The sequence below is a fragment of the Microdochium trichocladiopsis genome, assembly GCF_020744255.1.
Source record: "Microdochium trichocladiopsis strain MPI-CAGE-CH-0230 chromosome Unknown B0I36scaffold_6, whole genome shotgun sequence".
NCBI classification, from domain to species: domain Eukaryota; kingdom Fungi; phylum Ascomycota; class Sordariomycetes; order Xylariales; family Microdochiaceae; genus Microdochium; species Microdochium trichocladiopsis.
This window is the reverse complement of record NW_025763549.1, coordinates 236,694-256,633: the sequence shown is the minus strand read 5'-3', so window position 1 is coordinate 256,633 and position 19,940 is coordinate 236,694. Positions and strand designations below refer to the sequence as shown.

The 19,940-nt window shown below is 55.9% G+C and overlaps 9 protein-coding genes across 9 annotated transcripts; 4 read left to right on the top strand and 5 right to left on the bottom strand.

Annotated features, from left to right (window-relative positions):
* Positions 1–767, bottom strand: B0I36DRAFT_363439 (uncharacterized protein; the record flags this gene model as incomplete). The annotated part of the gene is made up of 2 exons (XM_046158803.1): positions 1–269; positions 347–767. The coding sequence occupies 2 exons, from the start codon at positions 765–767 to the stop codon at positions 1–3; spliced, it is 690 nt and encodes a 229-aa protein (XP_046011104.1).
* Positions 768–1,389: 622 nt separating this feature from the next.
* On the bottom strand, positions 1,390–2,129 carry B0I36DRAFT_349807 (uncharacterized protein; the record flags this gene model as incomplete). Its single annotated transcript, XM_046156832.1, is given in 3 exon segments — positions 1,390–1,658; positions 1,725–2,034; positions 2,052–2,129. 3 exon segments carry the CDS (start codon positions 2,127–2,129, stop codon positions 1,390–1,392), a joined length of 657 nt encoding a protein of 218 aa, XP_046011103.1.
* Positions 2,130–3,335: 1,206 nt separating this feature from the next.
* B0I36DRAFT_363437 (uncharacterized protein) lies at positions 3,336–4,331 on the top strand (the record flags this gene model as incomplete). Its single annotated transcript, XM_046158802.1, has 2 exons — positions 3,336–3,432; positions 3,523–4,331. The coding sequence occupies 2 exons, from the start codon at positions 3,336–3,338 to the stop codon at positions 4,329–4,331; spliced, it is 906 nt and encodes a 301-aa protein (XP_046011102.1).
* A 658-nt stretch (positions 4,332–4,989) lies between these two features.
* Positions 4,990–6,249, top strand: B0I36DRAFT_349805 (uncharacterized protein; the record flags this gene model as incomplete). The annotated part of the gene is made up of 1 exon (XM_046156831.1): positions 4,990–6,249. The coding sequence occupies one exon, from the start codon at positions 4,990–4,992 to the stop codon at positions 6,247–6,249; it is 1,260 nt and encodes a 419-aa protein (XP_046011101.1).
* A 461-nt stretch (positions 6,250–6,710) lies between these two features.
* On the bottom strand, positions 6,711–11,696 carry B0I36DRAFT_410328 (chitinase). Its single transcript, XM_046161908.1, has 2 exons — positions 10,062–11,696; positions 6,711–10,000 (listed from the first exon to the last, which is right to left on the bottom strand). Exons 1-2 carry the CDS (start codon positions 11,451–11,453, stop codon positions 6,989–6,991), a joined length of 4,404 nt encoding a protein of 1,467 aa, XP_046011100.1. The 5' UTR covers positions 11,454–11,696; the 3' UTR covers positions 6,711–6,988.
* Positions 11,697–13,392: 1,696 nt separating this feature from the next.
* On the bottom strand, positions 13,393–14,605 carry B0I36DRAFT_324605 (uncharacterized protein). Its single transcript, XM_046154128.1, has one exon. The coding sequence runs from the start codon at positions 14,523–14,525 to the stop codon at positions 13,611–13,613; it is 915 nt and encodes a 304-aa protein (XP_046011099.1). The 5' UTR covers positions 14,526–14,605; the 3' UTR covers positions 13,393–13,610.
* A 555-nt stretch (positions 14,606–15,160) lies between these two features.
* B0I36DRAFT_410324 (uncharacterized protein) lies at positions 15,161–16,120 on the top strand (the record flags this gene model as incomplete). The annotated part of the gene is made up of 2 exons (XM_046161907.1): positions 15,161–15,608; positions 15,737–16,120. The coding sequence occupies 2 exons, from the start codon at positions 15,161–15,163 to the stop codon at positions 16,030–16,032; spliced, it is 744 nt and encodes a 247-aa protein (XP_046011098.1). The 3' UTR covers positions 16,033–16,120.
* Positions 16,121–16,661: 541 nt separating this feature from the next.
* B0I36DRAFT_126330 (uncharacterized protein) lies at positions 16,662–19,210 on the top strand. Its single transcript, XM_046148122.1, has 2 exons — positions 16,662–16,899; positions 16,983–19,210. The coding sequence occupies exons 1-2, from the start codon at positions 16,851–16,853 to the stop codon at positions 18,824–18,826; spliced, it is 1,893 nt and encodes a 630-aa protein (XP_046011097.1). The 5' UTR covers positions 16,662–16,850; the 3' UTR covers positions 18,827–19,210.
* A 205-nt stretch (positions 19,211–19,415) lies between these two features.
* On the bottom strand, positions 19,416–19,864 carry B0I36DRAFT_349800 (40S ribosomal protein S20; the record flags this gene model as incomplete). The annotated part of the gene is made up of 2 exons (XM_046156830.1): positions 19,416–19,500; positions 19,599–19,864. 2 exons carry the CDS (start codon positions 19,862–19,864, stop codon positions 19,416–19,418), a joined length of 351 nt encoding a protein of 116 aa, XP_046011096.1.
* Between the last annotated feature and the right edge of the window lie 76 nt (positions 19,865–19,940).

Sequence of the window (19,940 nt, the reverse complement as noted above, 5' to 3'; positions counted from 1 at the left end):
TCATAAATATCGAACCGTAAAGCCGTTCTGGGTGTCGTGGATGACCTCGGCTTCGCTTGCCTGCGTGTCCTCGAACGTGACAAGATGGCCCTTGCCTACCTCTTCACCGAAAGCAACGTCGTGTGCTTCTGCAACCCCGGACACAACATGCCACTTCTGCTCACAGTGAAACGTGTACGCCGCGCCTGGCCTCGCCTGCCAGACGGCTGCGGGCAGGACCTCATTGGCGTTATGCGGGTTGGGAAAGCCGTACCCCACAAAGGGCGTCCCTGGCCAGTGCGCACCGTGTTAGCTGGCGTGCCTAGCGAGGATCACCCAGAAGCCGCCATACTCAAAAGGAACGTACCCGGGTTTCCTCCCGTACCCCCAGTCATGATTTCCGTGGCCCAGAGGCCGTCACCGTCCACGGTCGTCTCTTCCGACTCGGGTTTGAATGAGGGCTCCTCTCCTGACGCCAGCGCAACAGCGAGATTGGATCCCTTGTCCCTGGGCGTGGCAAGCTTCGGCACAGCCCAGTCGGACGCGAAAAGCTGCGCTCCAGGTTTCATGTCGGTGCGAGCCGTGCCGCACACGGCAAGGACATTTCGTGGGACCGAGAACACGGCGCTTCCATTTGGCGAGGCGACTTTTAGTGATGCCTGGAAGACACAAGTCGTGCTTGTGAGGCCGTTGGTTGATGTCTTGGGACTAGGGTCCGCAGGGACGAGGTAGTATGCGTGTGGCGTGCCAGACTTGTTACGTATCGAGATGCGCCGGTGCAGCAACATTGTCAAGGTTGGTGGCGAGGATGGCTACTCAAGCATCATCGCATGTGACGCCGGATACATCCAGGGAAGCCGGCTTTGCAAGGTACCGAAGGGATTGATAGCGGTGCTGGCGGGTGCTCGCCTTCTTATGTCAACGTCGACTTTCACCTCGTACGCTGAGGGATTCGAGCCGCCTGACCTCTACAGGGGCCGCGCACGAACTTCTTCAAGCCACAAAGGTCCGGGCTCAGCTGAAAGCTGCATGAGCTAGTACTAGGCTGGGACATCACAGTCCTGCCCGCCTCACTCAATTTACCAGCATGTCTAGGGATGCCAGGGGAACTCGCCGAATGGGCGCTTCATAATCTGGCAATGACAATCCGGTGATGAAACCTTTAATCACGTTACACGGGCTGTTCGGGTCACCGCGACTACTGCAGCACTATCTGCACATCCGCTCGTCTTGAGGACCGGAATAGTCTTGATGATGACTATGGGCATGGGCTACTTTGTACCACATGAATATAGTTGCGAGTGATGCTCAGCCCCCAGCTTCCCTTATCTCCACATGCACCACCTCATGGTTTCCTTTCAACCAGTACGATAACTTCTCACTGCTATCGCGGGTGGGTCGAGAGACAATCTAGTTGAACGTGATGGCCCAGGTGCCATCGAGGCGGTGCTCAACCTTGGCCAGCGTGGCAGCCTTGCCTGTGAAGTCGATCTCGCAGGGCTCCGCGATGGTAGTGACATCGATGATCTCGCCGGCGACGTAGGTGCCCCAGGAGATGTAGTACTGGTTGCGTGGCCGGATGTACGAGGTGGTGTTGGGCTGGGCCAGGAAAGTCGCGACGGGGACGATGTTGGTCGCGTCCATGGGGTCCTGAGCACCGAGACCAACGAACTGATTGGCTGTTGCGAGAGACGTCAGCAAAGTTTCTCTGAGATTTGGATAGGAAAGGGTCAGTGAACACTTACAACCGTTGCCGAACAGAAAGTTGGTCGACTCAATGGAGAAAGAACCAGGCTGCGAACAAGCCTGCTTGAGGAGCGCTCCGTCAAAGGCTGCACCGCCGTCCGCACCGGTCATGGTGAAGCTGCTGCCGAGTTTGCCCCCCTGGTTGAGCTTGGCGATGCCCCAGTCGCCGGTGGTGACCTGGACATTCTTGCGTAGCTGCTGACCTGGGTTGGTACCGCAGACAGCGAAGTAGTCCTTCTTGGCAATGAACTTGGCCGTGCCATTGCCGGAGGGGGTAGGGGGAGCGGCGATATAGACGTTGGAGAAGACCTGGACCCCCCGCTGACCTCTGGGGCCTTGACGAAGAGGAAGTAACTGTGGCTGGCGCCAGAGTTGTTTTTGACGAGGATAGTGACTTGAGACATTTTGGATAGTGAATTGAGCTGTGGAGAACCAAGGAATCAAAGATTAATGTTTAACGGAAAGGCAACTGGTAGTATAAGAGTGTGGATTGTTGTGGTGATGAGTTGGGAATGACATGGAAAACCCAGGGACTTGAGTAGGTTTATATGCTCGAGGACTTACAGGCTCGTGATCAATCTGCTAAGAAGACATGCCTTGAAGTCAAAAGACTCGAAAGCACCATTTTTCCATGCCCAAAAGTCACGAGGTCCAGACCGTGAGACATGTTCGCTTGTGAAGGCTTGTCATCCCAGAACAGTAACAAATCTACGGTTCGTTGTCGGTCGTGCGGGGTCTTGCGCTAATCACTTGCCATTCCTGCCAATTCAGCTTACAATGAACAGCCACCGATCAGCGACAAGGACACTACTGAAGATTGTTGAGCAGCAGCAAAACAACCAAGCATGGCCGGTGAACCGGCAAACCCGACCACCACAGCGCCTCCGACGCACTTATCTTGTGATGGAGATATTGACAATCGCAGCATCAGCCCGCCACTAGATCATAACTCTAGCGGTTTCTGGCTGTTCTCTGCTGGGTCCTGCAGACCATTGACCGAGCCCGTGCTACTGACTGGTGAGCCACTCCGACCATGATGCATTCCTGAGTGGCCCTACTCCAGATTTCAACTAGGCAACGCCGAAATCCATGATTAGTGACTCCACATCGGCTGAGCCCGTGATGCCTGAGAGGCGTCCCGTGCCGCTGTGGAGCACTAGGCAAGTCAAATCATGCAGCAGATACCCGCGGGACAACGCGGGGGACCTGCATGGGGCGCTCCCCCGACGCTGCTGAACAGCAACTCTTCGGAGGTATCCTGCAATCGACTGGCCTGGGCATCTTCAGCCAGCCACGGGCATGGCCATGGCCGCTTTGGCTCGGCGGTCAACGAGTCTCGGTCTGGGAGTCTTACAGCACGGCTCGAATTGAGTGCTCGGTGGGTAAGCAAGCGGGAATCGCAGCGAGTACGTCTGCCATGTGGTACGGAGTGGTTTGGGTCCTCTAGCTCTGGTTTCGGTCCATGACCGTCTACCCACTGTCTATAAAAAGATGTGCGAAACAACGAACACGGCCATCTCCAACCCAAGAAGCCGCACCACAGCGCGCCGGCCGCCCCACTGAATTCCTCTTCCCTCCCGCTATCGAACTTCACTGCTCCATCGTCCCTCATGGCCGATCCGCGATCTTCCACTTTGGGCCCTGTGCCGCCTGATCCAAAGTTCCTCGTCATCCAGCAGGCGATCGAAAAGGATCCCACGGATTCTGGTAGGTTGACTCCGCTCACCAGCCGAAGCAAGAGAGCACATCCATGTTCACTACCCTGCAGCGCTGACAGTACTCTCTCTCAAAACACAGAGGCCACCCTGCAGGTCGCCCTTGAGACGTTGAAGCCCGAAGAGCAGGAGGCGTTCCTCAAGTGGCTCAGCGATTGGACTCTGTGGAACACGCACAGGGCAGTCCAGAGGGTCGAGCCCCTGAGCAACGACCAGGTCCAAACAGTATTAGTCGCTGTGGATTGGGCTAGTCCCTCTTCGATCGCCGACTTTGAACGTAAAGTCTACGGCCCAGGGGATCGCACCGGCATCTCCAGCCCCAAGTACCTCGGTCAGGATAACTCTTACCGCTATTATCTCGAGCTTGACCTGCCGCTGCAGGATGTGCGCAACGACCTGCGTGGTGGCGCAGTTGAGCACGACAGTGTGGTTGAGATGCGCAGTATCAGTGGCTCCAAGCCCCCTTTCCAGTATGGATTCCGCCTTGGGGTCTTGTCATACGTCTTCCACAGTCGCTCCATGGAATCCGTCGACTTGGAGTCGCTCGAGAAGGCGCCATTCTTCGTCTACCTAGATGTCGTCAAGAAAGGCGTCTGGCTTGTCATGACAACCTCGACGGAAGACGAGCTGGGTGTGCAGATTCCTCTAGATGAGAGGTGCAATCCTTGGGATCACCTCCCGTCGCCGCAGAACGGCCGCGTGCTGTTCAAGGCCATGCCTATCTTTCGGAGTATTGACGAGATCTGGCGCGTAAGCGAGGACCACGCTCTGTTCAGTCCTTTCGCCTTGAGCTCCACATTCCCCGCCTGGCTCACCCCGTGGCTTGCTGAGGAAGGATCTGTAAATACCGCCATCGCCAATGCGGGACGCGGTGCGCCGGCTGCCGCCTAAGTATGGGTCGAGATATGTCGTGCGGGACGTTTGATGAGTCCGATAGAGCGTTAGTCTTGGACCATGCAGCGGCACGGCCCCCTGAGGTGGCAGACCGAAGGTTCAGGCGTCTGACACGTCATGTGCACATAATGTCAAGCCTATGTGACTACACACACCCCCTCTCGTACGAGCTTTTACAGGTATTGCAGGATTTCGTAACCTACACCCTGATGAAGTGGTTCACAACACCGCCTCTGCATATGCACTACAATACTGGCTATGAATCCTAATCAGTACCCCAAGCGCGCAGTTTAAACCCCTATAGGGCTGGTTCGGGATCAGACAGCGTCTGGATCGGCGTAACTAGAGGTTGCTACATCTGCGCACTTAGCCAGCCACCGTCTAGCTCGGCTGCTACTCGTGTCCTGCGGCCTCGTAACCAGATAGAAAGAGCGGCACGCTTTCACCCTGTTCAGCCAGCCACTCGGGGCCATGTTGTTAGAGCCTAAGCACATGTTCCACTGTGGGCAATCTACATGTGAATCACTCTACTCCCTGTTCGAAGCCTCGTACGTATATATTGCGACAAGTTGCTGTTGACAACGACCGACCGGAAGATTGCGTCGACAGGACATTCTTGCACTTCAGTGCCTTCGTCTCGAGTGACACCATCACCATGGGCACCAACTACACCATGCCGGCCGACTCCCTTGTCGACAGTAACTATGATTTCATGTTTATGAATGGAGAAAACTCTCACGCATACAAGGCACGCCTTCCTTGGGTTATTGCTGCCACTAGAAACTGGCGGATGATCGCCCGTGACCTGGTCGCCCTCGACCTCGACCCACTCGATCCTGTCCAGAACGATATCAGAGATAGGCTTCGCCTGCTTCTCCGATACTGCCTGGGAGCATCCTACACCTTTCGGAGAAGATTCAGAGCCCACCCGAAGTTCCAAAACCCGGAGGGGATGGCGGCCTTGACGCCCCTTCTCAGGGAGTCCCTTGGGCTTATGGTCGATCTATATCGCCTCGGGGAGAACTACCTCCAACCCATCCCGCTACAAGGGCCAGGAGGCGACAAATGGTTGATTCCGAACAACCAGCCGTTGGAGCTTCTTGTCAATGCCACCATCCTGAAGCTAGGACCAGGTGCCAACCTGGATGACATCAAGGCGAGGATGCTACAGTCCAGCATAGTCGGACTCCACCGGACAGGCGCAAAGATGCCGCTTGTCGGCTTACCCAGAGTCATCTTCATCTGCGCGGAGCATCGCCACTCAGCCTGCTCTGCAGACGTCTTCGGAAAGCTAGGCAACATGCAGGACGCCTTCGACGTTCGGAGGACTGCCCGCTTCGGCGACGTCAATGACATGCAGGTTTGGCAGCGGCATGGCGCCCACGGCTCCCTGTGTCAGGACGTCGCGGACCGCTTTGATTTCGTTACCAATTGGTACAACGTCCAGTCGGGTAAAACCTACATGGGCCGGGCGAAAGAGTCGCAGCTCAGCAATGATGAATACACTGAGCTTTGCAGAAACATGTATGACGCGGTCGGCGCGCCTAGCGACGAGGGGAAACCTGGGGGCACACCACTGCCGCTGAAGACTGGCTACAACCACAGGCAGGAGTTGGGGCGGTCTTTCTACGCCGCCTCCGATGGCAGTCGTGTCATGTTCCAGGAGATGTCACGATGCTGGAAATGTCGCTTTGTCTTTCATTACCGCATGTACCCCGGCGCCGGGGAGCAGCAAACTGGCCCCAATGCGATGGTCCCGGAGGATCCGCGGCAGACCGCGTTCAAGGCCAATGAGAGCACGACAAAGTTCAAGTGCGCCGAAGATCTGGCGCATTGGCTTTGCGTCGCTGCGAGTGGCGGCAACTGTGGGAGACAAGGCCAGGACGGCGAACAGTTCAACTTCCCTCCCTTTTGAGATGGTCAAGGCGGCAGTTATGGTAGATCGTTGAATCGCAGATCTTCCATATAGTGTTCGCTTTTGTAGCCCTGTCTTAAGCGAAAGAGCTTCTGATCTGTAAGCAACATATGAGCTGTCATGATAAGTGGAATCAATGTGTTCGAACGATGAAAGAACTAGTCGACGCCAATAATTCTATCAACCACTTGTCCCCTAAACGCCGGATCATGAGGAGGAAGCCAGACAGCTTTTCCCCCTCATGAACTAGTCTTGCAGTAACACGACCCAGCCTGCGAATCTTATCTACCTAACTTATCTGGTCGATGTGAGATCCCTACACGTTTCTATATCTCATGTACCGGAATAGCACCTTTGGCTGTGCATTTCTACTTGCACTCTCTTGGTCTCACTGAAGCTTCCTATGGCTCTGTTTTCATCGCATGGTACTACTGAAGAAACATTCTGTAATGAGCTTTGGCACGTATGTCGTCGCGGTATTTACCGAACCAAATAGAGCCGGAACAGACGGACCGACGTCTTGTTTTTCAGACAGGCGGTTTCAGAAACTACATGATCCCAAGCTTCGAAGCGGCGAGAGTTTCGGCCCAGGGGAAAGCTCCGAAATTGCCTACACTTGCATCAGAAATATACACAGTGGAAAGAATCAGATCAAATCAACCATATTCCCCTCCACTTCCTCCCTTTCCTCCACTTCCATTCAACTTCATCGCAAGGCTAGGCCGCCCAAGTCCACCGCCTAGTATATACCCCACTTGACATTCTGGTCCTTGATGTTGCCGTTGCACTTCATAGTGCCCTTGGCGCCGATCTTGCCATCCCTGTTCTCAAACTTCTTGATCGCGTCGTTGAGAAGATCAATGACGTCCTGCCCACCGACCTCGAAGTCGACATTGCCGTTGGCGACAGTGGCCTCGACGCCGAGTGCGCAGCCGCCATACTTGACAATCTCGCGCTGTCGGAGGCCGGCGACCTGGATCGTCCACGACGTCTTGCCGTCACCCTCGATGTTGCGGATAATCTGCCTGCAGTCGCTCGCGAGGGGGGACGCGCCGCTCGTCTGGTCCTCAAACGTCGAGTCGCGGCAGTAGTCACGGCCGGGCGGGTTGTCACAGGGGTAGTTGGGCGAGGCGCCCTTCTTGGGGGAGGTGTCCCAGGACTGGAACGCGCGCTCGGGAGAGCACACGGGCAGCCGGATGAAGCCCGGGGTGGTGACGTCGACGGCCAGGAGGTCGCTGATGGTGGTCGGGTCGTCCGTGTTGGCAAAGTTGAGGCCACCGTTGTTCTTGTCACCGCTGTGGCGGTACGTGCGCACGGAACCCTTGATGATGTCGTCCTTGGTCAAGCCGCCAAACCGGTCGCCCAGGCTGTCGACGCCCTTCGGCGCGGAGAACTTGCGCTTGAGACAACCGCCATCGCCGCAGTCGTATGCCTCACCCTCGGGGCTGACGAGGTAGTACAGCCTGTTGGTCCCTTTGTCGCACCAGCCTGTCTTCTCCTGAGTCTCCTCATCGACATAGTCTGAGATTGGGTTGCGGGCATCGCAGCCGTAACCGGAGTCGATAATGAACGGGTAAGCAGCAGAGGCGTGCCAGAGTGCCGGAATCGCGTAACCAAAGAAGGACTTGCGTATGTTCCGCATCAGCTCATTGTCGTCGCCGGTGGCCTCGACCGCCTTCGGGTACAGGTTGCCGCCGGCGAGAGCCTTGTCGAGTCTCTCGAGGGCTTTGGGCTTGCCACTCATGAGCTCGCCGAGAGCCAGAGAGGTCGCGTTTGTCCAGCCATCAATGACTTGGCCCATGTAGTTGGAGAACTTGTCCTGGTCCTCGACCTTCCAGTCGTGTTCCTTGGGACTTGGCAGGACGTCCTTGGCGATGGTGGTTGACTGGCCCACAAGGGTCATTGTGGTGTCCTTGAGGTTGTCACCAAGGGTGCCAGCAAATTTGGGCAGCTGCTTGAGGAAGTTGTTGAAGAATGGACCAGCCGCGGCGAGAGTGCCCAGGGTAACAAGATCGAGGAGCAGCAAGAGCCAGGTGTTGTCCTGCTCAGGAGGGATGGGTGCGAAGATGTTCTCGAGGTCACGGAGGGACGTGGCAAACGTCGCCGCGTTCTGATACAGCGCATCGTAGAACGCCTTGTGCATGTCGCGGATGGTGACGAGCGAGTTCCAGATGAGCATCGCGGCCGGACCCGAGTACTGCCCATCCATCCCCTTGCTGCACCCGTCGGTGTTGCAGTTGTCGCCTACGATTCTGTTGCAGGAGGAGCCACCAGCCTCAATCTTGAGATTGCCTTTGACAGACTCGATAAAGTTCAGGCCGGCTGGCTCGTCATTGTCCTTCCAGATTCGCTTGATGTCCTTCCACGCAGCGTCCGCATTGAGGCCCTTCCACAGCGTGCCAACGTCTTTGAACGACTCGTCGCGGACGAGCTCATGCGAGCAGTCGAGCTTGACCCACTCGTCATCACGGGACAGATCAGCCTTGGGGTCTTGCCCGCTCAGAGCCATTTGCTTAAACTGTGCCCAGCTGGTAGCCGGCTTGGGCACATCGTGATATTGCTGCAGGTCGGTCGCCCAGTCGGTCGTGCCTCCCATGCCCCAAGCCGCATACAGCGAGGCGCGCGTCCTCTTGGTCGCCGGGCTCATGTAAGCAACCCATTCGGTATCGTCGTACACCAGGACGTCGCTGTTGCTGCTGGCGTCAACAAAGCTCGCCGTGACTCGGCCCGCGCGCCGCTTATCAGTTCGGATCTCGTCAATCTCGGCGTCAGCAATGTAGCCAGCTGTGCCAGTACACACGCCCTTCTTTGCGAAAGATTCGACGGGGCTGCCGAGGTAGAAGCAGTCTGGACCCCAGCAACCCGGCTGGGCCATTTTGAAGGAACGGCCATAGCTCGTGACACCGACAATGACTTTACGGCCGGGGACGCCTGCCTTGGTGATCATGGCGAGCGACTGCTTCGTTTCAGTCAGGTTGACCTGGCTGCGCAGACAGTTGCCTAGCTCACACCCTTCCTGCGAGTGCTCATTGTCGGTGTCCCATTGTCCATGCAGGTCATAGGTCATATAAACAATATAATCGACAACCTTGCCAATCTCCTTTATAGGGTACTGCTTGAGATACCAGAAGGACGAGGGTGCTGCAATCGAGACCGTCTTGCCGGGCAACATTCCCTTAAGGATCGTAAGGAACTTGAGATAGTTGACACCTTCGTCCTTACCTCCCGGTGGGATGTTTGGCATGTCTGGCGCACCAGGGTACTCCCAGTCGATGTCTACACCATCGAGCTCGTGCTTGATGATAAAGTTGGCAATGTTCTGAGCGACTTTGTTCCGGTTTGCCGGTGTAACCGCCTCGCGGAAAATCCAGTATGTGTCCGGGAAAGTGGAGAAGTCCCAGCCGCCGAACGAGAGGATCTTCTTAGGGCCCTTGACACGTTTGAATTGGGCGAACTGGTAAGTCGAGAGGATGTCCCCTACCTCGACCTCGAAGGTGGGCGATAGCAGGCCGAACCCAAAGTGCAAGTGCGTGTAGGCGGCCGCATCAATCTGCGACGCGTCCTGGTACAGACACTGACGGCCAAGGGCATAGCCTTCAAAGTAACCGATACGGATGTCGCCAGCTCCGTCACCCTTGACGACGTCCGTGCCACAGTTGGAAATACAGCCGTACGTGCCCGGCTCGGCGGTCCCAGGGGCACCAGTGTTGGTATCGACGCAGAAGTCCCTGGTGATGCCACATTGGCCCCACTGGACGATGAGGCGCGGTGTCAGTGATCATGGCTATCTATCAAAGGTTGAGGATACTTACAATATTGCAGCAGGCATTCAGTGGACAAGGGTTCAAGTCGGCAATGTTCGTTCCGTCGGTCGGTGGCTCCGTGTCCGGCTTTTGCGGGCCACAGGCAGCATTGGGGATCACCGCTGGGAAAGGTGGTGAGCCCTTGCTTAGACACATCTTTGTGCCTGTGAACAAGAGCTTGCATCCGTTCCACCCCCACGTCTTCTTGTTGAAGTCCTCAAGATCCTGGCGTGTCAGACTGTACTCGGCCGCGAGGTTGTCACAATTGTCGTTTTCTATCACTTCATAGTCGAAACAGGACCCGTCAGGCTTTGGCTTGGGAGCAAAGTTCGGCATGGTCCCCGTCGTGCAGCACACGTGCTGCTTCGGCATGAGCTTGGCACAAAAGTCGGATGCCGGGTTTATCTTGGTGAATTCAGCTGGCGTGATTGCGCATTTCGTGGCAAGAACACCACAGCTGTCACCAGACTCGACCTGGACTGTGCGGCAGTCCGCCCGGGCATGGATGTCGCGACCAGATAGCATGCGTGCTGGTAGAGTCGAGTTGAAGATGCCGGTGCTGTTGGTGCCGTTGTTGCTGGGCAGGATACTGGAAGCAAGCAGAGGCATAGTGAGTTGGGCCTCGCCTGCGACCGTGTCGGTGAAGCCGGAGGCAAAGGACAAGCATGAGCCGTTGTACCACGTCTTCATGGCATCCTGGATTTGGCTGAACGTGCCGTTACTAGCCATCATGATGCCGAAGGTGTGGGCACTCCCATAGTCGGGCTCGCAGAGCTGCATCGCCATGGCTGGGGTCGTCACGTTCCAGGTGATGAGTTTGTCCTCAAGTGATTTGAGCGCAGACGTACTGATGCCCTTGTTGAGGAGACCGTGACCGATGTAGAGGCCCATGGTTGCCTGGCCAGACTGGCCGAACAAGGTGAAGGGGCGATCAGCATACGAGCCGTGGCCAGCGTCAAGGTATGTGCGTGCTTGCTTGAGTAGAGACCTCTGGCCGCCGGCAGCACCGTTGTAGGCCGACTCCCACCAACCAACCTCAAAGTTCACATCTTGTGACTCTTCAACGGCCATCAGGTCCAAGTCCTCCTTCGGCATTGTCGTAAAGTCTGGCCCGTATGACGAACATGCTTTGATGTGGTGGGTACCAGCAATATTGTCATCCACAGGATCGTCCAGGGAGAACCGGAAGAAGAGACTCTGGGAGCATCTGCTCATCTTCTTCATGTCTGGGTACAGAGACCAGTCGTTGACGTTGGGTCCAGCATCGCTGCATCGATCAGGGCAGACCTCGCGGCCGCTGTAGGATGGAGCGGAGGACAGGCGAATTGCGCTGCCTGGTCGAGCGAAGAGTGCCGAGGCGCCCAGGGCGGCCGACAGCCACGGCTGTGCGGGAACAAGCATTGGAATCTAGTCGTGAAGGAATGTGATGGCCGAATCGGCACAATATTTCGAACTCAGTGTAGAACGGGAGCACCTGTATTCCTAACTATGCTCTGGGGACCTCATTCTTTAGCCATCTGCACCAGTTGCATGCTGTCCTTGCTTTATATCTATCATTCTCCCAGCAACCGGGTGTCTACTTCAACTGCAAGGGTATAGTCCTAGTACTGTCAGCATTGCCGGCTGCCAAGTAGGTTCCATCCTCTCTCGTGATGTTTGTGGACAGTTGCAAGTCAATATGGTGGCTCTCGTGGGATTGTCAAGGGCATTGACGTTGCAATCGTCTGATGCCCTCGACCACTAGCAGCACCCCCTTGCCTAGGTCGGCAAACTCTTCACCATGTCCTGCATCGCAAGAACACTACAGTGACCAACATGACAAGGATTAGCACCAACTAGTGGCCGCGCTCAGGAGGTACTCGCGTGACCACCAATTTTGCACAGTCAAATAACTTGAAGATATGAGAGTACGTAACGGATATCAACGGGACAGAGGAATGCTCCTCCATGTATGCAGTACGTCAGATGTAACTATCTAACACAAGTTATTCTCGTCAACCAATTAGGTACTGTAGCCTTCTTGCGCTCTAGGATGTACATCTTCCTCTGATCCCGACAAGCTCCACCAAGGACGTCTTAACGAACTCATCTCTCAGTCCATCACCTGCAAAAACGGATCGTGATCCCGAATGTAACGTCGCTCACAATGCCAGAGTCTGCTGCGAAAAGTATATTCGGGCAAGCATAATCTTTAAGCCTGATCGGTTTCGCCGTCCGTGCCGCAGTCTTGGCTGGGTAAGGCTTCTGGCGTATATGTTTGCTTGGCTCATGTCTTGGGAATACCTTGAATGTGCCGTGATTGCCGAACCACGAGAATCATGAGGTGTGATTGGTCAGATCGCCCTACTGAGACCGGGGATGTCGTGTCTGCAGGGGTCGTAAGAGCCGGGGTGCTCAAGACCAGCGCGCTCATCACGGGAATGTCCGTCCATTGTCAGGCACTGCCCAGTCCCCGTATTCCTTGGCCACTCCTTTTCTCGATTTTTGGATTTGGCAAACATGGCAATGCAAATAGCGGAGAATGACTGTAGAAATTGTGGTTTTTTGGACCACTGTTGTACGCCTCCATATGATGTAACGTGTGAGGCCAAGTCATCCTATACGCATCAAGTGAAATGCTATGCCGACATTTCCGGTGAGAAAATTCCCGCCAAGGATGGTAGATATTGTTGACAGAGAGAGCCATTACGATCGAGCTGCGTCGACGGGTAAGAGTCGAATGGTCTTCCGGGTCGCGCGGTCGCACTATATGCCTAACATCTAGAGCTCGCTAATCTCCTATTCCTGGCTCATTGGACGCGTGGGACTGTAGAATGTCAAGAGACCATGATTGGTTGAGTCAGAGCTTTTATTTTTCAGCACACTGTATTGTCCTTGGTTTTCCGGATCCGACAATTCCTTGTCAGTCACGGACAAACAAGGCTCTGATACCGTGCATTTGATACACAGTCGGTGCTGAAGTCATGCTGGATCATGAGCCCGGAGGCGCCACAGACCTCGCTTGCGCCAAGTGCCAGGATTTCCACCCCTGAGAAAGACGCTGCCAGTATCTAAGCAATCTTGTCATCTGCCTGGTTTGCTAGGTTTTGCCCCACTGCCGTATCGGCCTGACAAATTGAGATCAGTAAGGTCTCCAGGATAGCTGAGCTTCAAGGATGACAATCCATGTCTTTCACGTAGCCTTGCGTAACCTACCCCATACTCTGACTGGCTGAATACTGCTGCAATGATATTAGCACAGGGTCGCAGACTATCCACAACGTCACGTGCGAATCCTCCGTCTAGTACTTACCCAGCCGGTCTATCCGTCTGCCCAGAATCATCATGCTTCATAGCAATTGTGTAATCATTGAAGAAACAAGTCTCGCAGGGCTTCATAATGAGGATACGGCGAGTTAATCTATGTCGTTGTCTAGGTACAAAGTCACAATTAGAAATAATGCAAGGTGCGCTCTAGAACGCCATTAATATGTCTCTAGGAAGCACCAATTAGGTGGTCCAATGGTTTCTCCCAACGTTCCACCTGCTATTCCACGCCACAAATTGACTTCCAACGTTCTACAAGACATGGAAGACGATTCCCCCCAGAACTGTGGCTATGGAGGACCATAGCACTGCCCCAGCAACTGCGTTCATGCTCGACAAAGCACTGCCTTCTTCGTCCTTGGCGGGACACTCTATCCCGTCCGGCACATCCCTGAACGAGCAAGCCCAGCTCGTCATGGACGCTTGTATGCTCTCCTCTGCAGCCCTATCCATTCTCGCTTGGCAGGGACTTGGGTTACCCAGGGGCGCTGATTCGTCCAGCTGGCCGCAAAAGTCTGGGCCGACTTCTGGCGCCCAGAGCTGCGGAGCATCAATGACGCTGGCAACGTTGACGGACACGGCGTGCTGTATCTCGCCGCTGCTGCTGCTGCTGCCATGAAGAGCTTCACAGGACTCCTCAGAGGTAGCACCGACGAGGTCGACGGGTTTGCCGTCCGCCTTGCTGATGTTGAAGGTGATGACTCCCCTGAGAAAATTGTCGGAATCCTGAATCCCGCCCGTCGATGTCTCATTCGTCGAGCAGTTGGACCACGCGACGACATATCTGAAGAACCAGCTGGCCTCATCGTTGAAGCGGGTAAACGGGCGGTATTGCCAGTGCAGGCCCGAGCTGTTGCCCCAGTCGACCCATCGCATGCCGTCGACAACTGTGGAGATCTCCATCTCGGTCTTGTTGTCCTTCGTCTTCCAGCCATTGAGTGTGATGGACGGGATTATTGACTCGGGGAGCTTTGGGTCCTCGAACTGGAATGCAAATACTATGGGGAAAAGGGCAGTTGGCTGGTATGTCTCGTTTTGCGGAAAGACAAGGCTCATGTCGACTTTGCCAAAGTGCTCAGCGGCACTGGCGAGCCCGCGGTGGGATGAAGCCATGAGACAAGTGCCGGCTAGAAGCAGCGGCCCCTTGACAGATGCAGGTACATGCATATTGATGACACTTCGGGAAAGGGTACGGATGGGTTTGGAAAATGATAGACAATAGAGTCAACAGTCAGCTCAGTCCTATGTGCCAGTAAGGAACAACCTCAAGATCCGGTGCGACTGGGTACCCAGTCCAATTTTATAATAGAAGGAAGCTGGGCGGAGGTTTGTTCCGTGGCACAGAGTGGCGCCCCTGGCTCTTGGCCCCGTTCAGGTGGATACGGGACTTGCCGCCACACACTGCAAGGACCAGGCTTTTGTTAGAGACACCCCTGGTCTGCAATACGAGCCAACCCGTTCACTGGCCTTGGGGCATGAATAGTTGGAGGCTTGGCTGAATGTAAGAACTGGGTTACGGTGAACGCCAGTCGCTCAAGGGAACGTCGCAAACTCTGAGGATGCGTAACAAGGGTAGAATCAAGAAACTGGTCTTACCTGAGATGCTAGACACAGTGGCAGACTGAAATCCTGTCATCTATCAGCTTCTTCGAGATAGCTGGCATCGAAACCAGTTTAGACAATAGTGAACGCCTATAAAAGCTCGCTCACTTTCACTAAACGTCATGCTGCTTGTGCTGGTCTGGACAGGCCAGTAATTCATCCCCCTTGCCCTTTAATCAGACCTGCCCACGCTCGTCAAAATGTTTGCAGCACGTCTTCTCGCAGTCGCTGGTGCGCTCAGTCCTGCTCTTGTTGCCGCCCAAGAAAACTTGGCTGAGCGTGCTGTTGACTGTGTCTTCTCTATTGCCCCTAGCAGAGGCGCGACATGCCAGAGTTTCGCTTCCGCCTGGGGCATATCAGTCGAGACGCTCCAGAAGCTGAACCCAGGTATCACCTGCCCCCAGCTGGACGACCAGCAGAACTACTGCGTGATCGGCACGGCCGACGAGCCACCAAAACCTACAACAAGCAGCACTTCCACCACTGCCAAGCCGTCAGAGCCGACACCATCGCCGACCATGCCAGGTCTTGCATCCAACTGTGACGCCTTCCACAAGGTTGCCTCGGGTGACAACTGTGCCGCCATTGCTACCAAGTATGGCATATCTGGTGCTCAGTTCTCGAGCTGGAACTCGGAGATCGACAAGGGTATGTTTGCAACAGCCAAATAATGCCGCTTCCTGGGCGGGACATCGTGGCACAGCCTACACTTTCACAGAAAACTTTACTTCCATCTGGCGCTTGGTTCAAATTGTGCTGACTTCATGATTATGTAGACTGCACAAACCTTTGGCTTGGCTACTACGTCTGCGTCCATGTCGCCGGCGCCTCGACGGGCGTACCTACGCCGACCAGTCTTCCGCCACAGCCTACAGGCACAGGCCCAGAGCCCCAAATGCCAGGCATTATTTCTGGCTGCAAGAAGTTCCACCAAGTCAAGTCTGGCGACAGCTGCTGGTCCATCTTCAGCGGTGCGGGCATTACGTTTGACCAGTTCCTGGAGTACAACACTGAGATTGACTCGGGCTGTGGGAACCTCTGGTTGGGATACTATGTCTGCACTGGTGTTTGAAGCGATATGTGAGCTTTTAACTCCTGCTGAAGTTAAGGTTCATTGGCTGCAGAATTGGTCAATCATGTCAGTGGAATCTAGAGTCGTGGTAGACGTTTGAGTTTTTAGGAGCTCGCCACATGCGAGCAGATATCATGTAGTCGCTGGTAGAACTCGATGATTTAACATGCCCATGTAGGAACTGGATTAGGAAGCATCGGTTTTCGAGACAAAAAGCGAGCATCCCAATATGCCATGATAACAAATACATCAAGCTTGTGGCAGCCTGATATAGGGCTAAAGGAGTACAGCTGCAGCACATAAGAATCATCGCCAGCTCCATAACCCGAGTGGTTTCGAGTGCTCTCGCAGCCCCGCGATTCATGATGACAACATGAGTGGACTAGAAAGGGAAAAGGCTAAACTTGCATCGGCAATAGTTTCGAGAAATGGCTTTGTTGCACGGAAGTACCCAGGTACTTATTGACATGGCATTCGTGTACCGCATTGTGGAGTTATGCAGGCCTAAGGCAAGTTGTAATTAGTGGAGCCCAGCATGCAACCCTGAGCCTGTGCATAAAGAGTGGCTGGGATGGGCAATCGATAAGGATGCACGGCGAGGGTAGCTGCGGCATCCTCTGCTCGAGCTCATCCTCTTCCACCTGGACTGACGACTGACATCACAACCCTCACCACGCCGCTACACTCTAGCGCAGCCCGAGGCTGTTCTCGTCCCGTTCGCCCACCTCAGTGAACTCCTACTCAATTATTTCCTCCCGGGAGATGGTCACTATAGCCGGGCGGTAGCGGACCTCCACTCGAGCTCGAGGCTGCCAGCCATGGCACCTCTCTGCAAGTTCTACCAGCAGGGCACCTGTCGCAACGGAGGTGAGCATACCCAGTTCCTTGAACCAAGCTATCTCGCTGTGGCTGCTGGAATATCTGATGCTGACCCACGCGCTCTGTCGCAGCCAATTGTCGCTTCGAGCACCCCGGCGCGAACAATTCCAACCCTTTCGGAAGCAGGCCCAACAACAACGCCAACCCCTTCGGCAGCGCGTCAAGCTCAAGCAATGCGAATCCCTTTGGTGCGGCTTCGAACAATAACAACAATCGCTTTGGCGCCTTTGGCTCCGGCGCGGGCAACAATGCCAACAGACCGGACGACAACCCGTGGAAGATCACCAAAGAGTCCATCGAGATAGATCTCGCCAGGGAACGGCCAACATGGATCCTGTCATGCTACGGCCCCGGCCGCGACGCTCCCGAGCAGCTATTTGGCGGCCCAGACCGCGAACAGAGCTTGGAAGAGGCGAGGCTGTTCGTCATGAGCCAGCCGGATCCACAAGCCGCGTACGGCAAGATCCAGGCTCTGTACCAGCAGGCCGAGCAGCAGATGCAGAGTGCAGTCGCCAATCTCGACGGCGCGATGCAGTTCCTGCTCGCAGGCGAAGCCAAACATCCGAACCGGCATGATATCTGCAAGCAGTCAGTGGGCCGACAGGGCGGCTACTCACCAGATGCTTCCCAACCCCCGGCTCCAAGCTCAAATCCCTTTGGCAAGCCGGCAGGAGCCACGACGTCTGCATTCGGGCAGCCTTCTATAGGTGCGCAACCATCTGCATTTGGCGGCGGCGGCGGTGGCGGAGCAATTGGAGGCACAGGCGCGTTCGGCAGCTCGGCGCCGGCAGCAGCGGCACCTGCCTTTGGACAGCCTACTGCGGCGGCGGCGGCACCTGCCTTTGGTCAGCCAGCAGCATTTGGTGCGAAGGCTAGTCCTTGGGGCTCGGCAAGCGCGGGAGCGGCGGTGGCGACCCCGGCTTTTGGGCAGTCGAGTTTCGGCCAGCCAGCGCAGAGCACTGCAGGCGGCTCTGCCTTTGGCCAACCATCACAGATTGGAACGACAAGTGCCTTTGGGCAGCCCTCAACATTGGGAGCCAAGCCGAATCCTTTTGGCGGCGGCGGCAGTAGCACACAGAGCCCCTTTGGCCAACCGGCGCAAACCAGCACAACTGGCGCCTTTGGTCAGCCTGCACAGCCGGCAACGACATCAGCATTCGGGCAGCCCTCAGCACTGGGGCAAAAACCGAACCCCTTTGGTGCGCAAGCCCCTGCTGCGGCACCAAGTGCGTTTGGGCAGCCAGCTGCAAGCAGCCCCTTCGGACAGCCTGCTCCCGCGGCTCAGGGCATGAACGGCGTGCAAGGCGCACAGCAGCAGCCGGCGGCGTCGAATCCCTTTGGCCAGCCTGCTGGCGGTGGCTTTGCCTCGGCGGCAGCTGCTACCACCAGTCCCTTCGGACAAAAGCCGGGGGGCTTCGGCACTGCGACCACACCGGCAGCCAATCCTTTTGGCCAGCCCCAACCCGCAGCGCAACCATCTCAACCAGCCGCTTCTGTGGCGTCGACACCAGGAGCGACAGGAGGCAACCCATACGGACCGAACAGCCAGAAACAGCATCCGCCGTTGGAAAGTTATGTGACGAAACAGAGCACCGGCCAGCTCGCCACATTCAGAGGCCAGCCGGTTGGATACAAGTTCAGGGTGGGCGACAAATACATGGACGCGCTGCCCGAGGGCGGAACACTGCAGCAGAACCCGCCAGCGCCGGGGATACGCAACCAGGACGGCAGCTGGCGGCGGGTACTGTTCCCCTTCGGCGCGCCCGGGTACAACAAGGACACGGAGCCGGACGACCCGGCCAAGTACACCCCGCAGGTCAAGGCCGCGTACGAGATCTCGGCGGCTCGGGGCATGTTTGAGGGCGACATGCCGGAATGTCCCCCCATGCGAGAGGACTGCGTGTGGAATTTTTAGATACGAATCAGTCCGCGCGACTCGAGCGAGCAGCGCTTGGCATATAAGCCCAAACACTATATACCCATTCGCACGCCCCCCGAAAGTTTCTGATTTTCCAATGACGTTACAGGCTCAGCATGAACCACGGAAGCGAGAGCATAGAACATGTCGCGACATTGCATTTCGAGAGATTCAAAAACATGTCACATCAAGTTTGTCATCACGACGGGCACACGCCTTCGTAAATTTGACTGTTTTGCATTCCTTTTCAGAATATTTTCCGCCACCAGCAGCGCCTGGCGAGAGCGGCTATGGAGAACCAGCAGCTTCCCGTCGCAGGATGTCCAGCAATCCATCCACAGGCCTTTGCAGGAAAAGCTACCAGTGTTTCCACCAGCGCAAAACCCAACCAGCCAGGATGGACCACAGCACGCTGACCTGCGACGCCACGATTCCCATTCTGAGTGCCGTGTCCTCGACCCAAGACGACTGCCTTTGTTTTTTTCTACGCCGCGCCCGTCTTCCCTGTCATAGCGTAGTGGAAGTCGAGCTGTCGGCTTTCTTGGCGATCTTCCGCGCGGGTCAGTGTTGAGTCAACATCAACCGCTTAAGCAGCGATGGTGACCTCGACCTCGACACCGGCCTCGATGTTGACGATGATCTGCTTGACGATCTCGGTGGGGGCGTTGAGGCTGAAGAGAAGAAACACGACGAGTCAGCATGTGAATCATTCACTCGAAAAATCATGGCCTCGTGCCCGAGGTTGTTGGGTAGGCAAAAGAAAACTCACTCGATGAGGCGCTTGTGGATGCGCATCTCGAAGCAGTCCCAGGTCTTGGAACCCTCACCGCAAGGGGTCTTGCGGGTGGTGACCTTGAGGGTCTTGGTGGGCAGGCGGACGGGGCCCTTGACGCGGAGGTCCTTGGACTTGGCGCGCTCGATGAGCTCGGTGCAGACCTTCTCGAGGGCCTGGACCTTGCGCGAGGTCAGGGTGATGCGGATCTTGTGAATCTTGGGGGCCTCGCCGCCGAAGTCCTTGTCCTTGTTGTAAGACATCTTGTTGGGTTTGTTTGGGACTGGTTTTGGTAGTGGTGATTTGAGATTGGCGGAAGTGATACCCTCACGACTCGAA